Source organism: Lutra lutra, chromosome 18 (assembly GCF_902655055.1).
Source record: "Lutra lutra chromosome 18, mLutLut1.2, whole genome shotgun sequence".
In the NCBI taxonomy this organism is placed as follows: Eukaryota; Metazoa; Chordata; class Mammalia; order Carnivora; family Mustelidae; genus Lutra; species Lutra lutra.
Window position 1 is genome coordinate 1,390,966 of NC_062295.1, and position 20,313 is coordinate 1,411,278.

Below are 20,313 nucleotides of genomic sequence, written 5' to 3' on the forward strand. Positions count from 1 at the left end.
AGGGAGACACCGGTCAGGAACTGAGCACGGACCTGCCATGGGCCCAGTTCCCGCCGTCCTGCTGCAACTGGGAGAGCCGGTGCCGACGGAGGCTTGGCTTTGCCTCTCAGCAGCAGTCCTCATGCCAGCATTTGGGGTGGGCGGGGCCCTGCCTGGGCCGTCTTCCAAGATGGCCCCAAGCTCCTCAGAACTCTTCACCTTCTGACACGCGATCAGAGTCGATTGCTCCCAAAGACCAGAGTCTCACTTCTCCATGCCTTGTGCCGCCTCTCCAGGCCCGCAGGCGGTGGTTGTGAGTCGGGGCCCACATACCGAGGCCGGCCTGGTCTAAGAGCCCGGGGCGCCCTGAGCCACCCACGTTCGCTGGCGGCCACCTTCTCCCTCCCCGGCAGTCCCACGTGGGACGGGAGCCCTGGTTGTGTTCTGGTAGTAGGGGCTACTTGGTGTAGGCTGACGGGGCCGTGACTCTCCCGCAGCGGCCAGTGACAGTGACTACCCTCCGGGGGAGATCTTCCTGGATGGCGATGTGAACCCTGAGGACTCCAGCGCCGACGGCGTGCTGGCGGGCATCACCCTGGTGGGCTGCGCGACCCGCTGTAACGTGCCCCGCAGCAACTGCTCCTCCCGAGGGGACACCCCAGTGCTGGACAAGGGTCAGGGTGAGCTGGGCCTGCGCCTGGGCGGCCGCCCTCCCCCAACCCCCTTGTTCCTCCCCACCCCCTGGCCGCACTCACCCTTCCCTTCCACAGGGGAAGTGGCTACTGTCGCCAATGGGAAGGTCAATCCATCTCAGTCCACGGAAGAGGCCACAGAAGCCACGGAAGTGCCAGACTCGGGGCCCAGCGAGGCAGAGGCGGCTGCGGTGCGGCCTGGGCCCCTCACGGAGCATGTCTTCACCGACCTGGCCCCTTCCCCGGCCCCCACTGTCCAGCCTGGCAGGTGGGCTCTCTGAGAACGGGGCAGACGGAGGGGAGGGAGGCTGGCCGAGGTGGGCAGGAAGGGGCTCCCCCGGGCCACCCTGGAGCAGCCATCCTTCCTGCAGTGAGAACGGGCCGAGGCGGACACAGGTGGGGTGCAGCCCGAGCCGGAGCCCAGCGCAGACCCTGCAGGGCCAGCAGTAGCGCGGCTCCCACCATGTGGCTGGGAGCCAGAACGGCTGGTAGGTGGGGCGCCAGGGCGGGGCGTGGGAAGGGTCTCCTGGGCCAGCAGCCCTGCCCACCACGGCGTCCTCCCACAGGCTGTACGTGCATTCAGCCGTGGCCAACTGGAAGAAGTGTCTGCACTTCCATCAAGCTGAAGGACTCGGTGCTGAGCTTGGTGTACGGGACCCCAGCTGAGGGCGGGCATCGGGAGGGGGCCCGTGGCGCCTGGCCTAGGCCCGCTCGCTCACTGCGTCACTTTCCAGGCACGTGAAAAGGGCGGTACTGGTGGCCCTGGCCGATGGGACTCTGGCATCTTCCACCGAGGCGAAGGTGAGGCCGGGGGCGCTGGGTGGGCGAGCGGCCACCCCCACCACGGGCAGGGGGGGTCCCTGGCCAGGCCTGAGCAGGCGTCTGGGGCTCTCTGCAGATGGCCAGTGGGACCTGAGCAACTATCACCTGATGGACCTGGGCACCACCCCACCACTCCTTCGCTGTATGGCCGTCGTGTGTGACCGCGTGTGGTGTGGCTACAAGAACAAGGTGCACGTCATCCAGCCCAAGACGATGCAGATCGAGGCGAGTGCTGGCAGCAGGAGGGCCTCGCGGGAGGGGAATTGGCTCCTGCTGGGGGACAGCGCTCCCAGTGTGCCTGCTAATGGGCCCTGGGGACTTTGTGGGGTCCAGGGAAGCCTGCTCAGGGAGACCAGCACCGTCACGGGCCAGCAGGGGCAGCCGGGCTGTGAGTGCCAGTCTGTCTGGGCTCACCTGCTGCTGCTTTGCTCTGCGGTGAGTCCTATCAGCGCCCACGGGGCCCCCGCTCGCCTCCCCCGGGCCGCCAGCCTGTGGGCCGACGGGGCACGGGTGCTGGCTACGGCTCTGCCCTGGAGCCCGGACCCTGAGGAGCAGAACAGGTTCTAGAATGAAGGCTGCATCGTGACCCGTGGCTAGGGGGTTCAGAACCCACCCCCCCGGCACCCCCTCATTGATGTGAGCTGCCATGACCCCAAGAAGTCGTTCGACGCACACCCGCGGCGGGAGAGAGGCCAGGTGCGGCAGCTGGCATGGATCGGGGAGGGGTGTGGGTGTCCATCCGCTTGGACTCCACGCTGCGGCTCTACCACGCCCACACCCACCAGCACCTGCAGGACGTGGACATCGAGCCCTACGTCAGCCAAGATGTTGGGTGAGGGGCTGCGCCGGGCTCGGGGTCAGGGCTGGGAGGGCCCCTGGTGGCGGCCACGCCGACCACCTGCCCTCTTCTCCCCAGGCACGGGCAAGCTGGCTTCTCCTTTGTGCGCATCACGGCCTGCTCATCGCCGGCAACCGCCTCTGGGTGGGCACTGGCAACGGCGTGGTCATCTCCATACCCGCTGACGGAGAGTGAGTGACCCCCCTCGACGCCCGCACAGGTGGTGGTGACTGCGCTGGGACAAGACTCGGGGGCAGGGGGGTGGAGGGCACGCTCAGCCAGGCCTTGCTCCAGACGGGGGTGCTGCTGCCCTGGCCGCCCCTCCCGTGAACTTCTCTCCTCTCCCTTCCATGCTGCGCCCCTCGCCTCCCCAGCCGTAGTTCTGCACCGAGGCCAGCTCCTGGGGCTCCGAGGGTGAGTCCAGGAGCATCTGCCTCCTGCCCTCGCACGGAAGCCCCCAGCTGAGATGCCCGTGGGCTGAGGCTGGCCTTCCCCCCGCGGCGGGTGCTCTCCCGCTGCTGCCTCTGCCCGCTGGAGATCAGCGGCCTCCTCTCAGGCTCGGGCCTGCTGCCCTTCTCTCTTCTCCAGCCAACAAAACATCCCCCACAGCTGGGGAAGGAGGCCCGCCCCTGGGGGCGTCATCCACGTGTACGGGGACGACAGCTGCGACAAGTCAGCCAGCAGCTTCATCCCCTACTGCTCCATGGCCCAGGCCCAGCTCTGCTTCCACGGCCACCGCGATGCCGTCAAGTTCTTTGTGTCAGTTCCAGGTGAGGGGCTGGGCCCCCCCTTGCTGCCAGGCCGCGGCATGGCCCCCCTCCCGGAGCCTGTAGCGGGGGGCGCCGGCTGCTCGGCTGAGCTCCCTGTGCCCCGATGACAGGGAACGTGCTGGCCACTCTCAACGGCAGCGTGCTCGACAGCCGTACCGAGAGCCCCGGCCACGCCGCCCCCGCCTCCGACGCGAGGGCCAGAAGCTGAAGAACGTGCTGGTGCTGAGCGGCGGGGAGGGCTACATCGACTTCCGCATCGGTGAGTAGGCGCTGCCCGGGGTCCTGGGAGCCCCCAGCCGGGCCGTCCCATCACAGCAGCTGCTGTCTGTCCAGGGGACGGAGAGGATGATGACACCGAGGAGAACACTGGGGACATGAGCAGGTGAAGCCCCTGCTGTCCAAGGCGGAACGCAGCCACATCATCGTGTGCAGGTGTTCCTACAGCCCCGAGTGAGGCTCCGGCCTGCCCCGCCGCCTGCCCGCCGCCCGCGTGTACATACAGCCCCCCCCGCCCGCCCGGCCCCCCTTCTCAGAACCTCTCAACCTGCAGCTTTCACCTTAGGGCCGGGCCTCCCCAAGGGCGGCCGCACGGGTCTGGCTGGGAGGGAGGCGGGGGAGCGGGGTTGCATCCTCCCCGGGACAGCAAGAACCTCTGGGGACGCCTGACCCAGCAGCCTCTGGCTCGCCTCTGGTCCCAAGTCCTCACAGCCTGGGGGCACTTCAGGGCCAGAGCAAGGCAGGGTCCTGGGGTAGGTCGGGCCAGGAGAAACCCCTGCGGGTGGCTCCCAGCTCCACCCGGGCCCCCCACTTCCCTCACCCAGGACCCCCCAGGGCAGGAAGCAGGGACTTCAGCCCGCCAGGTCTTCCCAGCCGGAGCCCACTTGCCTTTGCCCGCTGCTGCCTGATGGGGTGGACCTGACCCTACGGGAGCCGGCCCAGCCACTAGCCTTCCCCGGACACCCCCTACCCACACCCTGATGCCTGCCCCGGGAATCGGCATGGAAGCACGTAGCCAGGCTGCCTAAGGCAGCTGCTTGAGAAGACGGGGACAGATGCCCTCTTCCTGCTCACCCTGTGTGGCCAGCTCTCCCTGCGCAGAAGACCCACCCGGTGGGAGCAGGCTCTGGAGTCCTCCCCTCCCACAATCCCCTCGGGTGGAATTTCTCAGGCTGCCAAGGCAGGCCCAGGCCTCAGGAAGAAGGGGAGGCCCCTGGCCTCTCCTGAGATCAGTCCTAGGACACAGGCTCACCCTCGGGGGGACGGGGGGACAGGGGGGACACGTGTCTGGGGCCTGCCTCCCAGTCTCCAAGGCGCCCAGTCCCAAGACACACTAAGAAGTGCCTAGGGCTGGCAGAGTGGCCTGCTCCCTGAGGGCAACTAAAGACAGCCATGAGAGCTTGGGGCAGAAGCTGCCTCCAGCCGGCTTTGAGGGGGCCGCCCTGGACTGCCACCTCCCCGACCCGCCCAGGTCCAGGCCTCACTCCTGCTCCGGAGGCCCTGCTGCCCACCCACCTCCCATCAGAGAAGCACAGATCTTGGGCAGCCACGCCGCATCCCAGCCGGCCACCGCCACAGCCACGGGCAGCTGCAGGCTTCTCCCCACCACCCTGCCACTCTCCACTGTGATGTACGTCCAGTCCCTTGTCTGTTCCCATGGGGCCGCGAAGAGACTCGAGGGCAAGCCGGGTGGGCGCAGCTGGGGAAGGGGCTGGGTGGTGATTCTCAGGCTTCGGCCCTGCAAGCGAACCCACGCATCTGCTCTGTGTGTAATAAATGTCTTCACGTCGTAGCCCTGTGTCCCTGGGCACAGACCAGCGGGAGCGTTAAGGACTTGCTTCACTTTATTGTCCCAAGAAACGCTGGCTCACGCGGGAAGCCAGGGCGGGCCGCTAATAGGAGGGGCCCGCGGGGTCGCGCGCGCAGCTACTCGTACAGCCAGTGCGCGGCACTGTCCTCCAGCACAGCAGCTCGTCGCCGCGGAACCAGAGCGCGATCTCCCTGCGGGCGCTCTCCACCGAGTCGCTGCCGTGGACCACGTTCCTGCGGGAGAGCCCCGTGAGCGCCTGCGGCCGCCGGGACGTGACGGGGACTGGGCGCGCGCTCGGGCTGCCTTACTTGCCGACCTCGACGCAAAAGTCCCCGCGGATGGTGCCTGGCGCTGCGTCGGCCGGGTCGGTGGCCCCGATGAGCGCCCGCGAGGCGCGTACCACGTCCAGCCCCTGCCACACCTGCGCGCGAGCCGGTGGGTCTCAGTGCACTGGCCTTCGTTCGCGCCCGCCCGCCGCCAGCGCGCCCGGCACTCACCATGGCCACCACGGGCCCCGAGCCCATGTAGTCCACCAGCCGGCCGAAGAAGGGCCGCTCGCGCAGCTCGGCGTAGTGCTCGCGCAGCAGCTCGTCCGAGGCCTGCGGCGGGCCGGGGTGGGGACGGGCCGCGCGCGCCGGGGTCCCCGCCCGCCCCCCCGCCCCCCCCCCCCACGCGCCCCCCCGCGCCCTCACCTGCACCAGCTTCAGCGCCACCAGCTTGAAGCCCTTGCGCTCGAAGCGCCGCACGATCTCGCCCACGAGCCGCCGCTGCACGCCGTCGGGCTTCACCGCCAGGAAGGTGCGCTCGTACACGCCGGCGCCCGCTGCGGGGGCCCGCGGGGTCAGGGCGCGTCAGGCCCCGCCGCTCCCCCGCCCGCACCCCCACCCGGGCCCGCCGCCGTTCACCTGCCGGAAGAGGTGGGCGAGCACCGTCAGCAACAGGCACAGCATGATGGCGGCGGCGGCGGGCGGGGCCTGCGTTTAAAGGGGCCGGGCGGCGGGCGCGCGGGGAGCCCCAACGCTCAGGCACCCCACAGGGTCGGCGCTCCCTCCCGGGCCTGCCCAAAACCTGCTGTGCCTGCCCAACCGCAAACGCAAAGAAAACCACAACCCAGGGCGCCGGTTCAGCTTTTATTCGAGCGCGCACACGGTTCCCGGCCGAGTCGGGCAGCGGCCGCACGGAGCGGGGAGGCGACCCGCGCCAGCGCTTGGAGCTCCGCGCTGCCAGCCCCGCCACCCCCCGCGGCCAGCTCGCCCAGAGCAAAGGCGCGGGGGCAGGGTCTGGCTCCACGCTCCCAGGGGGCTGACCCAGCTGCAACGTAAAGGCGTCTTCGTTCACAAAGCGGGGCCCCGAGCCCTCCCCATAGCATTCAGACTGGCGTGGCCTTGGCCTTTTTCTTCGCCTCCCTGTTTCGCAGGGTAGTCACAGGGATGCACTCGGGTCCCGCTCCAGATTCAGCATGGCTCCTCGGTGCAGGCGTCCCTCTTTTCTGCCGCTCCGCTAGGATCATGGCCCGCAGGAGTGGCGGGTAGGGCACGCAGCGCGAAGCGTCCTCGGGCGGCGCCGGCGTGAACGCGGTGAAGGCCGCCTCCTCGTGCTTGGGCACCAGCCGCCAGTCGTGGTACATGACCTGCCCGATCTCCCGTGCCTCGCTCTCCGTCTGCCCCTGGGGAAGAAGGCCGGGGCTGAGCGCACGTGCGCACCGCGGGGCAGGCTGGGGTCAGGGTCCCGGCCGCCCCCAAGCGCCCTCACCTTTGAAGGTCAGCACGCCCCCAGGCCCTTCCCGTGCTCCAGGTTCTGACAAAGCAAGCGCACAGGGCGTCGGCTCGGAGCGCGTGCTCGCCCCCTCCCCGCGGCCGGGGCGCCGAGGCACCCGCGCACACGCACCTGCGCCGTGTAGTCGGGCCGCACGCGCGTCAGGCGCCAGTAGCACGGCTCGTCGTGCTGCCACAGCCAGGACTTGCGCGTGACCAGGCGGCCCAGGCCGAAGAGCGGAAGGCGGGCTGAGCAGCTGCATCAGGCTGCTCTCACGGCGCACGTCGGCCCAGGCGCGCACCCGGCAGCCGGCGGCCCGAGTACGGCCGCGTCAGCCGTCTCGTAGTCCCGGGCGTAGCGCTGCGAGTCGCGCGGCCGGTTCCGCTGCTCCCGGAGGGCCCGCACGCGACGGGCCAGCTCGGCGATGAGCCGCGGCCGCACCTTCTTGCGCGCCATGGTCGGCGCCCCGCTCGCCCGCGCCCCGACCGGAAGCCTCGCCTCCGCCGGAAGCGGCCGGTGTCCTTCGGAAAAGCGTCCGGGTGGCGGCCGGAAGCCCAGTGGAGGCCGGGCCAGCGATGGCGCGGGAGGGCTCCGGGCGGGTGGGATGCTGGCGCCGGGCGGGGGCCCGGGGCGGGGGCCGGCTGCGGCCTCCGACGTGGGAGGTCTCGGACTCGGACGGCGAGGGCCCCGCCGGCACGAAGGCCCGCGGGCCGGTGGAGGAGCGCAGGGCGGCGGCGGAGGAGCGCCGGGCGGTGGCCGAGGCTCTGCGGCCGGAGCGGGCCCTGCGGCGCGTGGCGGTGCGCTTGGACCCAGGTGCGGGGGGGACCGGGGGGCGCCGGCGGCACCCCCGAGGCCGCCCTCTGCGCCGGAATGGGGTCGGTTTCCCAGCGGGGAGGCGGCCGGGCGCAGGCCGGGGTCCGCTCCCCGCAGCCCGGCGGTGGTGACAGCCGTGTCCCTGCGGCCCATCACAGCTCTTCTGGAAGATGCTGGTGCCGACGTCCTGCTGGAGGCCCTGGGCGCCCTGGGCTGTGAGTACCACATCGAACCCCAGCGCCCGGCCAGGAGCCTCAGGTGGACCAGAACGAAGCTGGACCCTTGTCCCCGCACTGTGAGTGTGCGGGGGCTGCGGAGTGCACCCCTGGCCTGAGTGCTTGTTTCCCGCAACTTCACGCACGCCTGCGGGGTTTGAGAGGGTCAGCTAGCCACTGGAGCGCTCAGGGGGTGCTGGCAACTTGCAGGGCTGGTGTCCGCGGACCTGAACTGGTCTTGGACTTGGCAGGGGACGAGGCGAGGGTTGTCTGTAGAGCAGTCTCGCCAGGGCCTGGGCTTGGCTGTGGCGACAAGCCTCTGAGCCACTGGGCCCAGGCAGGGCCCTGGGACCTGGGAGGTGGGGGGCGGGTAGCAACTGTCTCTCCATGTCCCCACAGGTGCCTTCGGAGGTGTGGGCTGCCGAGGAACAGGTTCTCCTGCTCCTGGAGCCGGAGGAGTTTCTACAGGGCCTCCTGCAGCTGACCCAGGTGCGCGGGGGCGGGGCGCGGTAGTCCTTCCCACAGCCGAGGGGCTGGGCTCCCCAGCTTGGGGGAGCTGCTCCGCTAGCTGCTGTTCCCCACTCTAGGGGAGAGGGACCAGACAGGATGTGTGCAGCAGCCGGGGCGGAGATGTGGGTGAGCTAGAGAAGCCAGGTGGGTTCTGGGCCTGGAGCAGACTGGGGTCGCTGCTGGAGAGTAAAACCCGGGTTAGGGGAGGTTCTCGGTAAGTTGAGTGACAAGGCAGGGCGTTGGCTTAGACTGTGTGCGGGTCTGGGTGTGTGTGGTTCACGGTTTCTCACACACCCACAGAATGCTAGGCGGTTGGGCGCTGGGGTGCAGAGGCAGAAGTGGAGGGTGGGGGCTCAGGTCCCCTCTTGCAGGTGCCTGGAAGGCACTGGGGCTTTCCCAGGTCCCTTGGCCTTGTGGGAGGCACACAGCTGCGCTCTGTAGAAGGAAGCCTGTGTCCTCTCCCCCGGACCACTGAGTCACTCTCAGGCCGACTTCTTTGCGTGCGAACGCAGTTGCCGTGTTGCCAGCTGCAGAAACAGATGTGTTAAATCTCGGCTTGCAGACTTGTGGCCCATCTTGCTCCGTGCCCTGGGTCTGTCCTGAGAGCTCCACCGGCCCCCACCTGGCTGTCATCGGGCTGGATGCCTACCTGTGGTACCAGTCACTCTCTTGCCCTTAGTAGGCCTGGCTGGGATGCGGGAGCCCAAGGGTTTACTATGACACAGCTAATTCCCTTTCTTGGGGGGGGGGGGGGGGGAGTGATGGGGTGTGGGGACCCAGAGGGATGGTCACCTTTGCTCAGGTCTCAACAGCCCAGCAACCAGGATGTGCCTCAGCCAGAGAGTCCAGCAGTGGCCTGTGCCCCAGTGGCACTCAGCTGGCCCAAGGTGGAAGAGGTGAGGGCCTGTCAGGTGAGGTGGGATGGGGTGGGATGCTTGCCCTTGGTCCTGCCCTTGGTCCTGGTGCCTGGGCTGCTCTCCAAAACCCAGCAGCCCGTTTTGGTCCCAGAGCAGCATGTGGGGTTGGTCTCAGCTGGGTGTCCCCTAGGGGTGACCTTGTCTAACCCACACGGTGGGCTCACATTCTCAGGCCCTGGTCCTCCTGCAGCTCCGGGCACAACTGGATGTGCTGCTGGTGGCCTCCTGGCAGGAGCTGACTCAGCACATATGCGCCTTCACCAGGGCCCTTGCTCAGCGCCCGCTCAAGTGCGTGCCCCCCACCCGGACTTGTGACTGTGGCTGGGGGAGGGGACAGGAACACCTGGGTGGGTGGAATCTCCCTGGTGTCTTTGGGAGCAAAGAGAGCCGGGGGCTTTGTGAGCTGGGAAGACGGGGTGCTCCGAAGACGTGAGGGCTCTAGAACCTTCTTTGCATCCTTCTCCGTCTGCAGGCAGGGCCGGGATTCCTGTGCCTTTTCCTTCTGTGTGGCTGGCGCTGGGCAGCCAGCGAGCGCTTGTGGCGAGAGATGGCACGGGCTGCGGGGGGTCTGGTGGCGACAGATCAGGCAGTTCCGCCGGGTCAGCCCTGCTGTGGCTGATGCCATTGTCACCGCCTTCCCCTCCCCCCGCCTTCTGCAGCAGGTGGGTCCCCCAGCCCCTGGCCGGCGCTGTGGAGCGAGGGCCACAAGAGCTGCCCTGCTTACCGCTGTGCCCGCCACAGGCGTTCACGAGCTGCAGCACGGAGCAGGAGCGCCTGGCCCTCCTGGCGGACCTCCCCGTGAAGACTGGTGGTGCTGGCCAGCCCGCAGGGTTGGGCCTGACATTTCCCGCCGCATCTGCCTCTTCCTGACTGCCACCAACCCCGAGCTCCTATGGACCTGAGCTCCTGACTATGTCTATGGACAGGAAGGAGCTCTGTCTCACCAGCAGGACAGAGCGTGGTCCACCCCCACCCCAGCTAGCAGGGGAGGGAACAGGGCATTGCCCTTGGGGTAGGTGGGAGGGCATGGGGCGGCCAAAACGTTCTAGGGTAACGGGGACGGGCAGGAGAGGAGGGGTGAGCTTCCCTGCCCTGGGTCCCGGACATACTGGCCACAGTTGGGGTCAGGAAGGGGGAACAAACACCAGTCACGGGGAGACTTGGGGGCGGCATGTTCTGAGAAGCAGTAAACATAGTCCAGAGGGAGGAGAGAGAACCGGGCTGGCTCTCCTGGCAGGCGCCGTGATGCAGCTGGGCGCGACACGGGGAGAGCCCTGGGCAGCCGGGAGCCCCGGGCCTTGGCCCTTACTCCCTTCCTCTGGCCACCACAGAGGCGTCACGTTGAGTCTAAGTTTATTACGGTCATTTCGGCCTGGGACAGGAGGGACAGCGGCTGACGACATGCACGAGCAGCTGAAGGACGCGAGCGGGCCGGCAGCAAGCATGGGGGCTGCCTCTGCCCGTGTCCTCCGGCCCTGTCGGTCCGGGACAGCCGGGCTGGTCACGTCCGCACAACACCAGAGGCCAATGCTCCTGGGACCACAGGGGCCCGTACCAGCCAAGACCGCCCTGGGCATGAGTCTGCCCTCTGGAGCCCAGTCTGAAGGGGCGTGGAGCAGGGCGGCCACCAGGCCCCGGGAAGGCGGCGTCCCCGGAAAGCGGTCAGGTCCGTCGGCAGCGTTTCCGTGGGTGGGGCCGGGGCTCGGGGACGCTCGCGCCGGTGGCCACGGGGCATGGTGCGGGGGGCTTGTGGCGGCCGCAGCTCATGCTCAGGACCCAGCCGAGCTTGTGACGCAGCACCTGCTTGAGGCCGGGCGGCAGGGGCAGCCCCTCGAGCGTGTCCCCCGAGTTGGGCCGCAGCTGGCGCAGGCGGTGGCAGCACAGGTACTGCAGGGAGGTCGCGCTGGCGCACGAGCGGATCACCTTCATGCTGCTCTTGGCCGCCGTGGAGCACACCATCGGGTAGAACTTCTTGTTCTGCAGCTTGGTGGCCGCCACGCCTGCGGGGGAGGGCGGTCACCACCTGAGTCCCCGGCCGGCCCTTCGGGGTGCAGACTCCCACCGCCCCTGGTGTGGCCCCACCCTCCAGGAAACCCAGGACCTCAGGTTCCTGCTGGGACGCCTGGGTGGGGGCTGCAGTTCCACACCCCGCAGGCACCGGTCAAGGTCATGTCCGCCCTCACCTATGCACTTCCTGTTCTTGAAGAAGGTGAGCGTCCCGTGCCAGGTGTCCAGGTGCACGCCGATGATGGAGCCCTGGCCAAACCTCGACGAGAAGCTTATCTTATCGCCCTTGTGATGGAGGAGCCCTGGGGGGCAGGGCGATGGGGTGAGCCCTGCTGCCTCGGGGTCGAGATCCCGCTCCCCCGTCCTCTGCCTGCCCTCAGGGCCGCGCATACCCGTGTAGGAGAGACCCCAGCTGTCTTCATCTCTGCCGAGCAGGCTGCAGAACGTGTGGTGGTACTTGTCCAGGTCCACGTCTGACGTGCCGATGCCCACCATCTGGGAAGAGTGAGGTGGGCAGAGGGCGTCTGGGCCGGGGCGCCTGGGGTCACACCTGCCTGCCCCTCCCCACCAACCTGCTGGCCACTGACCATGTCGGTGCCGTAGACCGGTGAGGTCATCTTGATCTCCCAGAAGTGCTGGCCCTCCCCAGCTCCTTGGTGCCCCTGATGGCTGCCGTGCCACAGCTGTACTCCATGTGGAAATTGACCTTTCGGTTGTCACAGCTCAGCAGGGTGGCCGAGGACTTATTCAGGTCGTCCACACCCCGTCAAAATCTGCAGAGCGGAGGAGGCCAGGGCTGGAGGCTAAGCAGGCTGGCTCCCCATGCCCCGCACCCTGGGTCCTCCCCGGTTCTCACGCTCGTCCTCCTCCCCGCAGCGGCAGTCCTTGTCCTTGCCGCGATGCACCGTGTGCAGGCTGCTGCAGAAGGAGGCCTCGCTCTGGCCGTCACAGTCACAGAAGGACTCCCCGGTCACAGGCACAGCGCTGGGGATGGGCGGCGGCAGGGTGGGGGACTCAGGGTCGGAATCGGAGTCACTGTGCTGCGAGAGAAGGACCAGCTGCTCCCGTCTGGCGCGCCCCCTGCCCTCTGTCACCACGTGCAGGTCGACGGCACTGATGCCCCAAGGAAGCACCTGCAGATCCGGCCGCAAAGGCCTTCCCTGGGTCTCTTCACCCTTGTCCAGTGCCACCCCCAGTGGCCCCGGACACCTCCCCCAGTTTCCTGGGAATGGGTTTAAGGGCTCCAACGGGGGTCACTGGGCACCCCGCTGACAACCAGTCAGGTGGGGCTGCTGGCTCCAGCTCCTCCTCTAGGCGTCCTGAAGCAGGGGAGCCCAGGACAGTCTGCTCTCGACCTGACGAAGGCAGCCTGGCTTCCTGCACAGGGAGCACATGGGCCCCTTCCCACCGCAGAGCCCCTGAATCTGTTCTGGGCTGTGGCCCTCTGATCATCCACAGAATGGGTGGCTCCTAACCCCGAGCCCAGGGCACCGTAGTCCCGTGCTCACATGTGCAGTGCTGCCACGACAAGACCTTCCATGGGGACCTGTCCTCTGCCCAAGGGGCCCCATCCTCGTGACGTGTGCTCCACGTCTTGGGAGCCCAATGATGGCCCAGAGCCAAATCCTTCCAGAAGATCAGTCAGGTATGCTAACACTACAGATGCCTTCTGTGCTCGGAGCTGTTCCTCTTCTGAGGACAGGGCCCTCTGGACCCACCTGCAAGGGGCTGGGCTCTCACTGGCCAGAACAAAGGCTGGGGTCCTGGCCAGGCTCCACCCTCTGCGCCCTGCTCTCCTGGCCTCCATGAGCTCCTCCCCCGAAATGCCCTCTGTCCCTGCACAGACCCAGAGCAAGGCCTGGTCCACCTCAGCATTCTGCTGCTCTGAGGGTAAGGCCCACACCCCCATCAGGGCCAGCCCACCCCCCAGTTGTGTCCATTGTCTCCTACAGCGGGGGCGGCCTTGTTGCCCCTAGACTGCACTTCCAAGAGGCCTTTCCAGCCCCTCCCTCCTGTGCTGTGCTCCTCGGCTCCGCTTTCTCCCGTTAGAAGCTGAAAAACTTGCCCCTTGTTTCTCGGCACCCAAGGCTACGGAGAGGCCACATGGCGGAGACGGAGCTCAGGAGGCCAGAAGCCGTGGTCAGGGACAGATGCCACCAAGAGACAGGAAGAATGCCCGAAGCACCCCCCGCCCCTTATGGAGAATGCTGTTCCCTCAAAGCGAAGGCAGGCCCACTGCTCGTCAGGCCGTCCATCCCCTTCCCATTTTGTCAAGTGCCAGGGTCACAGACCTGAGTCCCGGGGTCCACCCGACCAGCCCCCTGCGCAGCAGCCCAGCGGGGAGGGGGTAGCTGCCCACCACCAACCAGAGGACCAGCATCGGAGCTGGAGTCAGACATGCTGGGGTGACACACCCACCCACACAACACAGCACTCCCTGCCCATTAGGTGACAGACAAGCTACAGGCATGCGTCACATGCTGTGCCCTAGGCCCCCAACACCACCTGCATCTTCCAGCGATGAGCTGGCCGGGCAGAGACTGGCGGGAGAATGGATTGCTCAGATCACGTGGTTGGGGGAGCTGGCGATGCGACAGGAATGCAGGCCGAGGCCTCTCGCTGGCCTGGGCAGGGAGTTTGGGGAGGCCCTCGGAAGGGGCCCTGGACTCTGCCTCCAGTTCTCCCCCGGGGGTGGCGGTCCCATTGGACTCAGCTACCCTCACGCTATCAAGAAGACAACTGCTTTCTCCCAGGACACCTGCCAGGGCTAGGGCAGTACCACGGGGTGCTAGGACACGGCAGAGCCCAGTCACCCAAGGATCACCCCTGCCGGAAGCAGCCGAGGCGACTCAGAGCAGAACTGAACCCCTGCCCTGGTTTGAGCGTGCTGACGAGCCATCTGCAGTGCCCACCTCCAGCAACAGGCACGACGGCTGTGCAGCGTGGCCGCCACGACAGGGGCGTCCCAGCTGCTGCTTTGCGGGCCCCCTGGCCTCCCTGAGCTCTGGAGCCGCTGCGTGTGGGAAGGCACGGGCGTTTTGATCTCTAAAAATTCCAAGTCCTCTTTCTACGTACACATACACAACACCCAGCATGTATTCGTGCGGGCAGAGACGGTGTCTGGGAGCACACACGTCAAGCTGCTTTTGGATGCTGGTTGGATAAGTGGAACGGAGTTTTTGTTGAACTGACCAAAGAAAACAACTTCTGTGCCCCAGAGAGAAAAATCTAGAGAAGAAGGTGGTATCTGTCCTGGGGTCCTGTCACCCCAGGGCCACATGGGTCCTTGACCAGGGAAAAGGAGGGCCTCCCTGGCCCATCCTCTGCCCTCAGGGGCATCTTTCTCTTTCAGTCCTGGCTCAGACACTGCCCGCCCTGGGCGCCTCTGCCCCTTAGTCCAGCCACGCCCACATCCCCCACCAGGACCTACCTGCCCATCTGAGTCGTAGCCCCAGTTAGTGGTCCCCGCCAGAGCCACAGCCCGGGCATCCGCGTCTCGGTGGGCTGCGCTCAGGACAAAGTGCCAAGCTCTGCTGCTCCGAGGGCGCCTGGCCATGGTGGACAGGATCTGGAGGAACACCCAGGCTCTGAGCAGAGAAGACACGAGGCAGTGCTCCCGTGCTCTGTGCTCCATCCTCAGCCAGCTATGCCGGCCCCGGCCAAAGGTGCAAGCTTGCCTGAGCTCTGCGGATGCGGAACGAGAGCTCTGGGACTCTTCGCGCCCTCAGCCCTCCCTCCAGCATGCAGGCACCTTGATGAGCGCCAGGCAGAGAGTGAGGAACACCATGCAGATGCCCATGACTCTCAAACGCGTATCTCAGCTCGACTGAGCTCAGCCTGCGGAACCCAGCCTTCCCTCCGGCGTCTCCAACCTCGTCTGGCTCCTCCTCGGTTGTCCAGTTTGACAGATGGCATCTCCAACCTCCCAGTTCCTCATGCCAGACCCATGGCAGTCACCCTGAACACCCTCACACGCCCAGCACCACCTCCAAACCGAGTCCTGAGCCCTCTCCATCCCCGGGGCCACCTTTCCTCTGGCTCCTCCCACTTCACTCATTACAGCCAAGCCGACTTTCTGGAAGCACAGAGCTTAAGAACGGAAGCAAGTCTCAATCCATCTGGAAACGGCTCGGCCTTGCCTTACGGAGACAACATGCAACATCCCGCCCCTCCGCGCTTCTCCAAGCCGCAAGGGCCTGGGCCCGGGTGCGAGCCCGCTCCCGCCCTTCTCCCGGAATGCCTTTCCCGTCCCGCATTCTCCCGGGACCACGCCGCCTTCCGGGGCTGCCCCCCGACCCAGAGCGCCCCCCGCCCGCTCCCCGAGCACCGTCCCCGGCCGCCAGGCGCAGGTGACCGCCCCGCAGCAGCGCACGGCAGGCGGCGCGCCCCGGCCCGGCCCGCGCGGGTCTCCGGCTGCGCGCTGTCGCGGGGGTTGCTGCGAGGCCGCCCGCCGAGCCCTGGGCGCCCCGGCGCCGCCGCCCGCAGGAACAAAGGCGCGCCGGGGCCTCGCGCCGCCAGCGCTCCCGTCAGGCCAGCAAGCGCGGCGGCCGTGCGCTGCGGAGCCGGGGGACCCTGGGGGCAGCGGCCGCCGCCCGCCGCCGCTCACCTGCCACTGCTCGGTTGCCGCCGCGCTCCGCCGGGCGGCCGTGACCTACTTTCCGCTCCGGAGCGAGACGTAAACAATCCCCGCCCCGCAGCCCGCCCCCCGCGCCGCATTGGCCCCGCGGCCACTGGCAGGCGCTGCTGGGCGCTGCGGGGCGCTGGCCGTTCGCGGCTGCGGGCAGGGGGCGGGCCGCGCGGCACATGCCTCCTGCCGAAAGGTTGCTCGAACTGTCGGTCCTGGCGCCGCCTCCCCATTGGTCACCTCTCAAGCCGTCGGTAACAGGGCCCGTGTGCCCATTGGACGCGCGCGGGGCGAGGCAGGGACAGACACGGAAGTGAGTCCACTTCCGGTTCATGGCGGGCACCGGAAGCTGCGTCTCCTTACTTGGGATGTGACTGGCTGAGTGGAGCGCTAGTGGGCCTGTCAGGACGGCCAGGGGGAGGGCGCTGCGTGGGGGGCGGGGTTTGGGCCGGTGGACGGAGGCCGTGCGGCGCGGCGGGAGGGATGGCGGCGGCGGAGGCGGCGGGTGAGTGCTCCGAACGGGCGGGAGCGGGCGGCGCCGGTGCGCCGCGGCCGGTCGCGGCCCCGGGCGTTCAGGGGATGTCGTCGGCGCCCAGAGGGGACCAGCCGCGTCTCCCTGCGCCCGGGGGGCCTGGGGTCGGGGGCTGGTGGCCGCAGGGCCGCGGCTAGAGCCTGCGCGCCGCGTATGTCGGTTCTGTGAGGAAGCGGCGGTCCAGCACGGCGCGGGCGGGTGCGGGCGGGTGCGGCGGGCTGCCCCGGGGGTGCTGCCGGCGTCGGCGACCGGGCCCTGCCGCGAGCCGGCCCGGTGCCCCGCGCACCCCGTCCCCGCCCGTCGCTAGAGGCAGGGTCTAGAGGAGGGTCGGGACCAGGGCAGCCTTTGTGGAGCCCCCAGGGACCCAGGCTCGCGGGCAGGGCGGTGGGGAGGTCGGGCAGGGGGGCCCGTGGCGGGGTCAGAGGCAAGAACTTAGGGTGTTGCAGGGGGACTGACGGCTGTGTGGGTGCAGACGGCAACCCCGCGGGTGGCAGGGGTGGGTCTGGTGTCTCTCAGGGACACGTTAGGCTCACTGGAAGGAAGAGCCGGGGCGGAGTGGTCCGCGGCCCACAGAGAGCCGCGGCTGTTGGGCCTGGGGCCGCGCGGGGCGTGGTCTGAGCCAGAGAGGTGGCTCCGTGCGCGCGCGTGCCCGCAGCTCTAGGTCTCTAGAGCTCTAAGCGTTCCTCCTGAGAACTGGAGACCAGGGACCCCAGGAGAGTGTTGGGCACCTGGGGGGCATCACACCTGAATCCTCTGAGTGGGGGTAGGGGCCGTCCCCAGCACAGCGGACCTCAGCCTGTCATGACGGCCGTTTCCCACTGGGGTCAGCTGGGACCCTGCAGCCTCCTGCTTCCTGTGGCCCACCCGGGAGTGTGATCTGCAGGGGGCAGCGACACACGTGCTCACAGCAGAGAGGGGCGGTTTGGGACAGCCGTCTGCCGGGAGGCCACGGGTCAGGTTTGGGGCCGGCCCGCGGGAAGACCTTCCAGCTGGGGGTGTTTGCTTCCATTACGCCAAAGGAGCGGGTCTCGGAGTTGGGGGCGTGGGAGGGGCTGGTGAGCCCTGGGAGTGAGCCTCCCAGAGCATCTGGTGCGAGGGGGATTCTCTGCCCTCCTCCCCTTTTCTCCTGACCAGAGCCTGGAAACCTGGCAGGTGTCCGGCACATCCTCCTCGTCCTCTCGGGAAAGGGGGGGGTCGGGAAAAGCACCATCTCCACGGAGCTGGCCCTGGCCCTGCGCCACGCGGGCAAGAAGGTGAGCACCCCACGCCGGCACCCGCTCCGACTGCCCCGCTGCTCTGCCCCTCGCGGACGTCCGTCCTCTTTGCAGGTGGGCATTCTCGACGTGGACCTGTGTGGCCCCAGCATCCCCCACATGCTTCGGGCGCAGGGCAGGGCCGTGCACCAGTGTGACAGCGGCTGGGTCCCCGTCTTTGTGGACCAGGAGCAGAGCATCTCTCTCATGTCCGTGGGCTTCCTGCTGGAGAGCCCGGATGAGGCTGTGGTGTGGAGGGGCCCCAAGAAGAACGGTAATGACGGGGCACGGGACGGCACAGCCAGCCCCCTTGCTGCCCCCAGCTGTCACCACGGTGCTCCGTTAAAAAGTCAGTTAGAAGGTCCTGCGGGAGCTTCAGGCCCCCTCCCCAGGGTTACTGGGTAAAGCCAGAGACCCCAACAGCCAGTTATTTCCAGAACGGTTCTGCTGCTCACCGGAACGATCAGGCCGGGCGTGGGAGTTAAGAGCAGGAGGGACCCCGTGGGGTTGTCAGTGGCCCCATCCGAGTCCCTGAGCGGGGAGGGTTCTGCTCAGACCTGAGGCCACGCCGGGCCCCACCAAGCGGTGTGATTGGCAGGGGGAGGGGCTGCGTGCGGGACCTGCCGCCGTGGGTCACGGGCTCTCCTGTTGCAGAAGCTGGAGGGGAACCTGCGTCCAGGCACAGACCCCTCCCCAGGGGGATCACAGCTCCTGGCTCAGGCCTGAGCAGAAGTCTCGGGTGGCCGGGGTGGCCCCACATCCGGGAAGAGAGAGGTGCTTGTGGAGCCCACGTGGTGCGCGTGCCACCCTCCGTAAGGAGCGGCTTGCTCTGCGGCCGTTGGGAAGACCCGGGACCTGCAGAGGCTGCAGGCGAGGGGCTCGCTGAGATCCCCGGGTCTCTGCAGCGCTGATAAAGCAGTTCGTGTCTGACGTGGCCTGGGGACAGCTGGATTACCTGGTCGTGGACACGCCCCCCGGGACCTCTGATGAGCACATGGCCGCTGTGGAGGCGCTGCGCCCCTATGGCCCGCTGGGGGCCCTCGTGGTCACCACGCCACAGGTACCATGCGAGCGCCATCCGCGACCTCACCGGGGACCTGGCACTATTCCCGGCTCTTGACACGCTCAGTGACCGCTGTCCTCTGTTGCCTGGTCGCAGGCAGTGTCTGTGGGGGATGTGAGGCGGGAGCTGACCTTCTGTAGGAAGACGGGGCTGCAGGTGGTCGGGGTCGTGGAGAACATGAGTGGTTTCGTCTGTCCCCACTGCACAGTGAGTCGTGGGGACTCGAGTGGTCACCAGCCCTTGTGGGGCCCAGGGGTGGTCAGGTGTGCCTTGGGTGGCGGGAACACCCCTGGACCTGTCCCTCTTGAGTGTGAGAAGTTCCTTAAGGGGGGCCGCACATCTGCGTTCCAGGAGTGCACCAACGTCTTCTCCCAGGGAGGCGGGGCGGAGCTGGCCAGACTCGCCGGAGTCCCCTTCCTGGGTGAGCACGGCAGGGCCGCCGCTTGGACTCTGCTCCGGGGGTCTGAGCTCCCCAAGGGTCTGAGCTCCCCGCGGCTGGTGGGCACGAGCGGGAGCCCGCGGGAGCCCCGGTGGGTTGGGCCTGGGGAGCTGGCCCCTGGCCCTCTGCCACCCTCACAGCCCGTCCCCTGCCCTCCCCCTTCGCAGGCTCTGTGCCTCTGGACCCTGAGCTCACCAGGAGCCTGGAGGAAGGTGGAGACTTCATCAGGGACTTCCCTCAGAGTCCCGCCTTCCCCGCGCTCTCCTCCATAGCCCAGAAGGTTCTGAGCGAGGCGCCCGCTCGGCTTTCCTGACCAAGGCAACCCCCTCTCGCGTCTGGCCGCGCACGCTCAGACCTAAGCAGAGGCCGTGGCCGTGCGGGCCTCTTTCTGTGCCCTTCCCCGCATCTTGGGTTTCCAGGGCCTCTGGCGGTAGAGCGGCGGACAGTGGGTGGTTCTGCCCGGCGGGCGGGTGGCAGGGCCCGGGAGAAGGTGTGGGGTCCTAGTGGCTGAACTCTCAGGTGATGGCGCGTGCACCCCCAGGCCCACGGCTAGGCTGTCGTTCGCAGCCAAGGCTCCACGTGGTCACAACACCTACACGTCTGGAGAAACCCTAGGGGCATCTGCTGTCCTCAGCGCCTCCCGCCATCCTCGGTGCCATCGTGAGCGATGCCGGGACAGCGGGGAGCGTCTTGCAAGGCGTTAGACTTAAATTCAGAGGAACCCACGATTAAAAGTGTCCCACTGCCGCAGTGACGGGTCTGCTGCTTCCGAAGCGTCGTGTCCTGGGGCTGCCGGAGCCGTGGCATGCTGGTGCGCTCATGCTGGCGTAGCCCGCGGGCCCTGCAAATGTCTGGGTCAAGCTTGGGGTCAGCGTGTGGAGAGCTTGGTGACGGCAGAGAAATCCATGCCGTCAGGGGAGGCTCAGCCTGGCGCAGCAGACAGCCCGTCCCCAGTCGCCCTGCACACCCTCCACGCCACAGGGCCGGGGCAGAGCTGGGAGTGACATGCAGCGCCCCAGGGAGGCCGGGCGGTGCAGTGGGACAGGGCACGGCATGGCACCCTCCCCAAGGGAAGAGGTTGGAATGTCGGCAGAAGGGACAGGGTGACCCCCCGCGGGGGGGGTGCGGTGATGATGGGGGTTCAGGTGCGCCGTGGACAGACGTTTCCTGGCATGGAACTAGAGGGCAGGGGAAGGGCTCCTGGGGGCGGGGGACGTGTTGGCCGGGGTTGGGCAGCGAGAACCCACATTCACGCTGGGCACGAGCAGTGACCGCCC

General features: G+C 68.0%; 6 protein-coding genes across 7 annotated transcripts in view; 3 read left to right on the forward strand and 3 right to left on the reverse strand.

Moving 5' to 3' along the window:
• MAPK8IP3 (mitogen-activated protein kinase 8 interacting protein 3) overlaps positions 1 to 4,915 on the forward strand; it is a 46,391-nt gene extending 41,476 nt beyond the window's left edge. Inside the window, 24 exon segments of the mRNA XM_047712701.1 lie at positions 411 to 415; positions 477 to 659; positions 750 to 939; positions 1,043 to 1,056; positions 1,059 to 1,109; positions 1,112 to 1,144; positions 1,147 to 1,159; positions 1,238 to 1,283; positions 1,285 to 1,319; positions 1,406 to 1,449; positions 1,452 to 1,472; positions 1,570 to 1,718; positions 2,151 to 2,211; positions 2,214 to 2,325; positions 2,410 to 2,444; positions 2,447 to 2,508; positions 2,510 to 2,522; positions 2,706 to 2,742; positions 2,918 to 2,954; positions 2,957 to 3,101; positions 3,212 to 3,289; positions 3,292 to 3,360; positions 3,435 to 3,476; positions 3,479 to 4,915. Coding sequence (XP_047568657.1) covers positions 411 to 415; positions 477 to 659; positions 750 to 939; positions 1,043 to 1,056; positions 1,059 to 1,109; positions 1,112 to 1,144; positions 1,147 to 1,159; positions 1,238 to 1,283; positions 1,285 to 1,319; positions 1,406 to 1,449; positions 1,452 to 1,472; positions 1,570 to 1,718; positions 2,151 to 2,211; positions 2,214 to 2,325; positions 2,410 to 2,444; positions 2,447 to 2,508; positions 2,510 to 2,522; positions 2,706 to 2,742; positions 2,918 to 2,954; positions 2,957 to 3,101; positions 3,212 to 3,289; positions 3,292 to 3,360; positions 3,435 to 3,476; positions 3,479 to 3,555 — 1,552 coding nt within the window. The 3' untranslated portion in view covers positions 3,556 to 4,915.
• A 9-nt stretch (positions 4,916 to 4,924) lies between these two features.
• NME3 (NME/NM23 nucleoside diphosphate kinase 3) lies at positions 4,925 to 6,535 on the reverse strand. The gene is given in 7 exon segments (XM_047714549.1): positions 4,925 to 5,056; positions 5,059 to 5,141; positions 5,217 to 5,329; positions 5,406 to 5,507; positions 5,601 to 5,731; positions 5,814 to 6,331; positions 6,402 to 6,535. Coding segments are annotated over 7 exon segments (1,113 nt in total). The 3' UTR covers positions 4,925 to 5,024.
• MRPS34 (mitochondrial ribosomal protein S34) lies at positions 6,426 to 7,119 on the reverse strand. Its single transcript, XM_053447819.1, is given in 6 exon segments — positions 6,426 to 6,568; positions 6,661 to 6,705; positions 6,796 to 6,912; positions 6,914 to 6,964; positions 6,966 to 6,998; positions 7,000 to 7,119. Coding segments are annotated over 5 exon segments (357 nt in total). The 3' UTR covers positions 6,426 to 6,568; positions 6,661 to 6,669.
• Positions 7,088 to 10,457, forward strand: EME2 (essential meiotic structure-specific endonuclease subunit 2). The gene is given in 10 exon segments (XM_047712692.1): positions 7,088 to 7,210; positions 7,212 to 7,476; positions 7,635 to 7,771; positions 8,091 to 8,180; positions 8,764 to 8,855; positions 9,004 to 9,097; positions 9,291 to 9,406; positions 9,591 to 9,780; positions 9,860 to 9,941; positions 9,944 to 10,457. Coding segments are annotated over 10 exon segments (1,266 nt in total). The 3' UTR covers positions 10,021 to 10,457.
• Positions 10,458 to 10,461: 4 nt separating this feature from the next.
• On the reverse strand, positions 10,462 to 15,991 carry SPSB3 (splA/ryanodine receptor domain and SOCS box containing 3). The gene is given in 9 exon segments (XM_047712691.1): positions 10,462 to 11,118; positions 11,302 to 11,427; positions 11,518 to 11,620; positions 11,713 to 11,774; positions 11,777 to 11,881; positions 11,884 to 11,898; positions 11,982 to 12,165; positions 14,556 to 14,809; positions 15,732 to 15,991. Coding segments are annotated over 9 exon segments (1,386 nt in total). The 5' UTR covers positions 15,931 to 15,991; the 3' UTR covers positions 10,462 to 10,780.
• A 35-nt stretch (positions 15,992 to 16,026) lies between these two features.
• On the forward strand, positions 16,027 to 19,786 carry NUBP2 (NUBP iron-sulfur cluster assembly factor 2, cytosolic). 2 transcript variants are annotated; one of them, XM_047712699.1, is made up of 8 exons: positions 16,027 to 16,254; positions 17,416 to 17,534; positions 17,610 to 17,808; positions 18,189 to 18,308; positions 18,440 to 18,594; positions 18,694 to 18,804; positions 18,949 to 19,018; positions 19,204 to 19,786. In XM_047712699.1, exons 1-8 carry the CDS (start codon positions 16,233 to 16,235, stop codon positions 19,347 to 19,349), a joined length of 942 nt encoding a protein of 313 aa, XP_047568655.1. In that variant the 5' UTR covers positions 16,027 to 16,232; the 3' UTR covers positions 19,350 to 19,786. The 2 variants fall into 2 exon arrangements, with proteins under 2 accessions (XP_047568655.1, XP_047568654.1); XM_047712698.1 differs by lacking the exons at positions 16,027 to 16,254; positions 18,189 to 18,308.
• The last annotated feature ends 527 nt before the right edge of the window (positions 19,787 to 20,313 follow it).

Excerpts from the sequence above, each read along its gene's own strand:
- NUBP2 (XM_047712699.1), top strand. The coding sequence starts at position 16,233 with ATGGCGGCGGCGGAGGCGGCGG. Across the intron at positions 17,809-18,188 it reads GAGGGGCCCCAAGAAGAACG|AAGCTGGAGGGGAACCTGCG; the intron begins GTAATGACGGGG and ends CTCCTGTTGCAG. Across the intron at positions 18,595-18,693 it reads TCGTGGTCACCACGCCACAG|GCAGTGTCTGTGGGGGATGT; the intron begins GTACCATGCGAG and ends GCCTGGTCGCAG.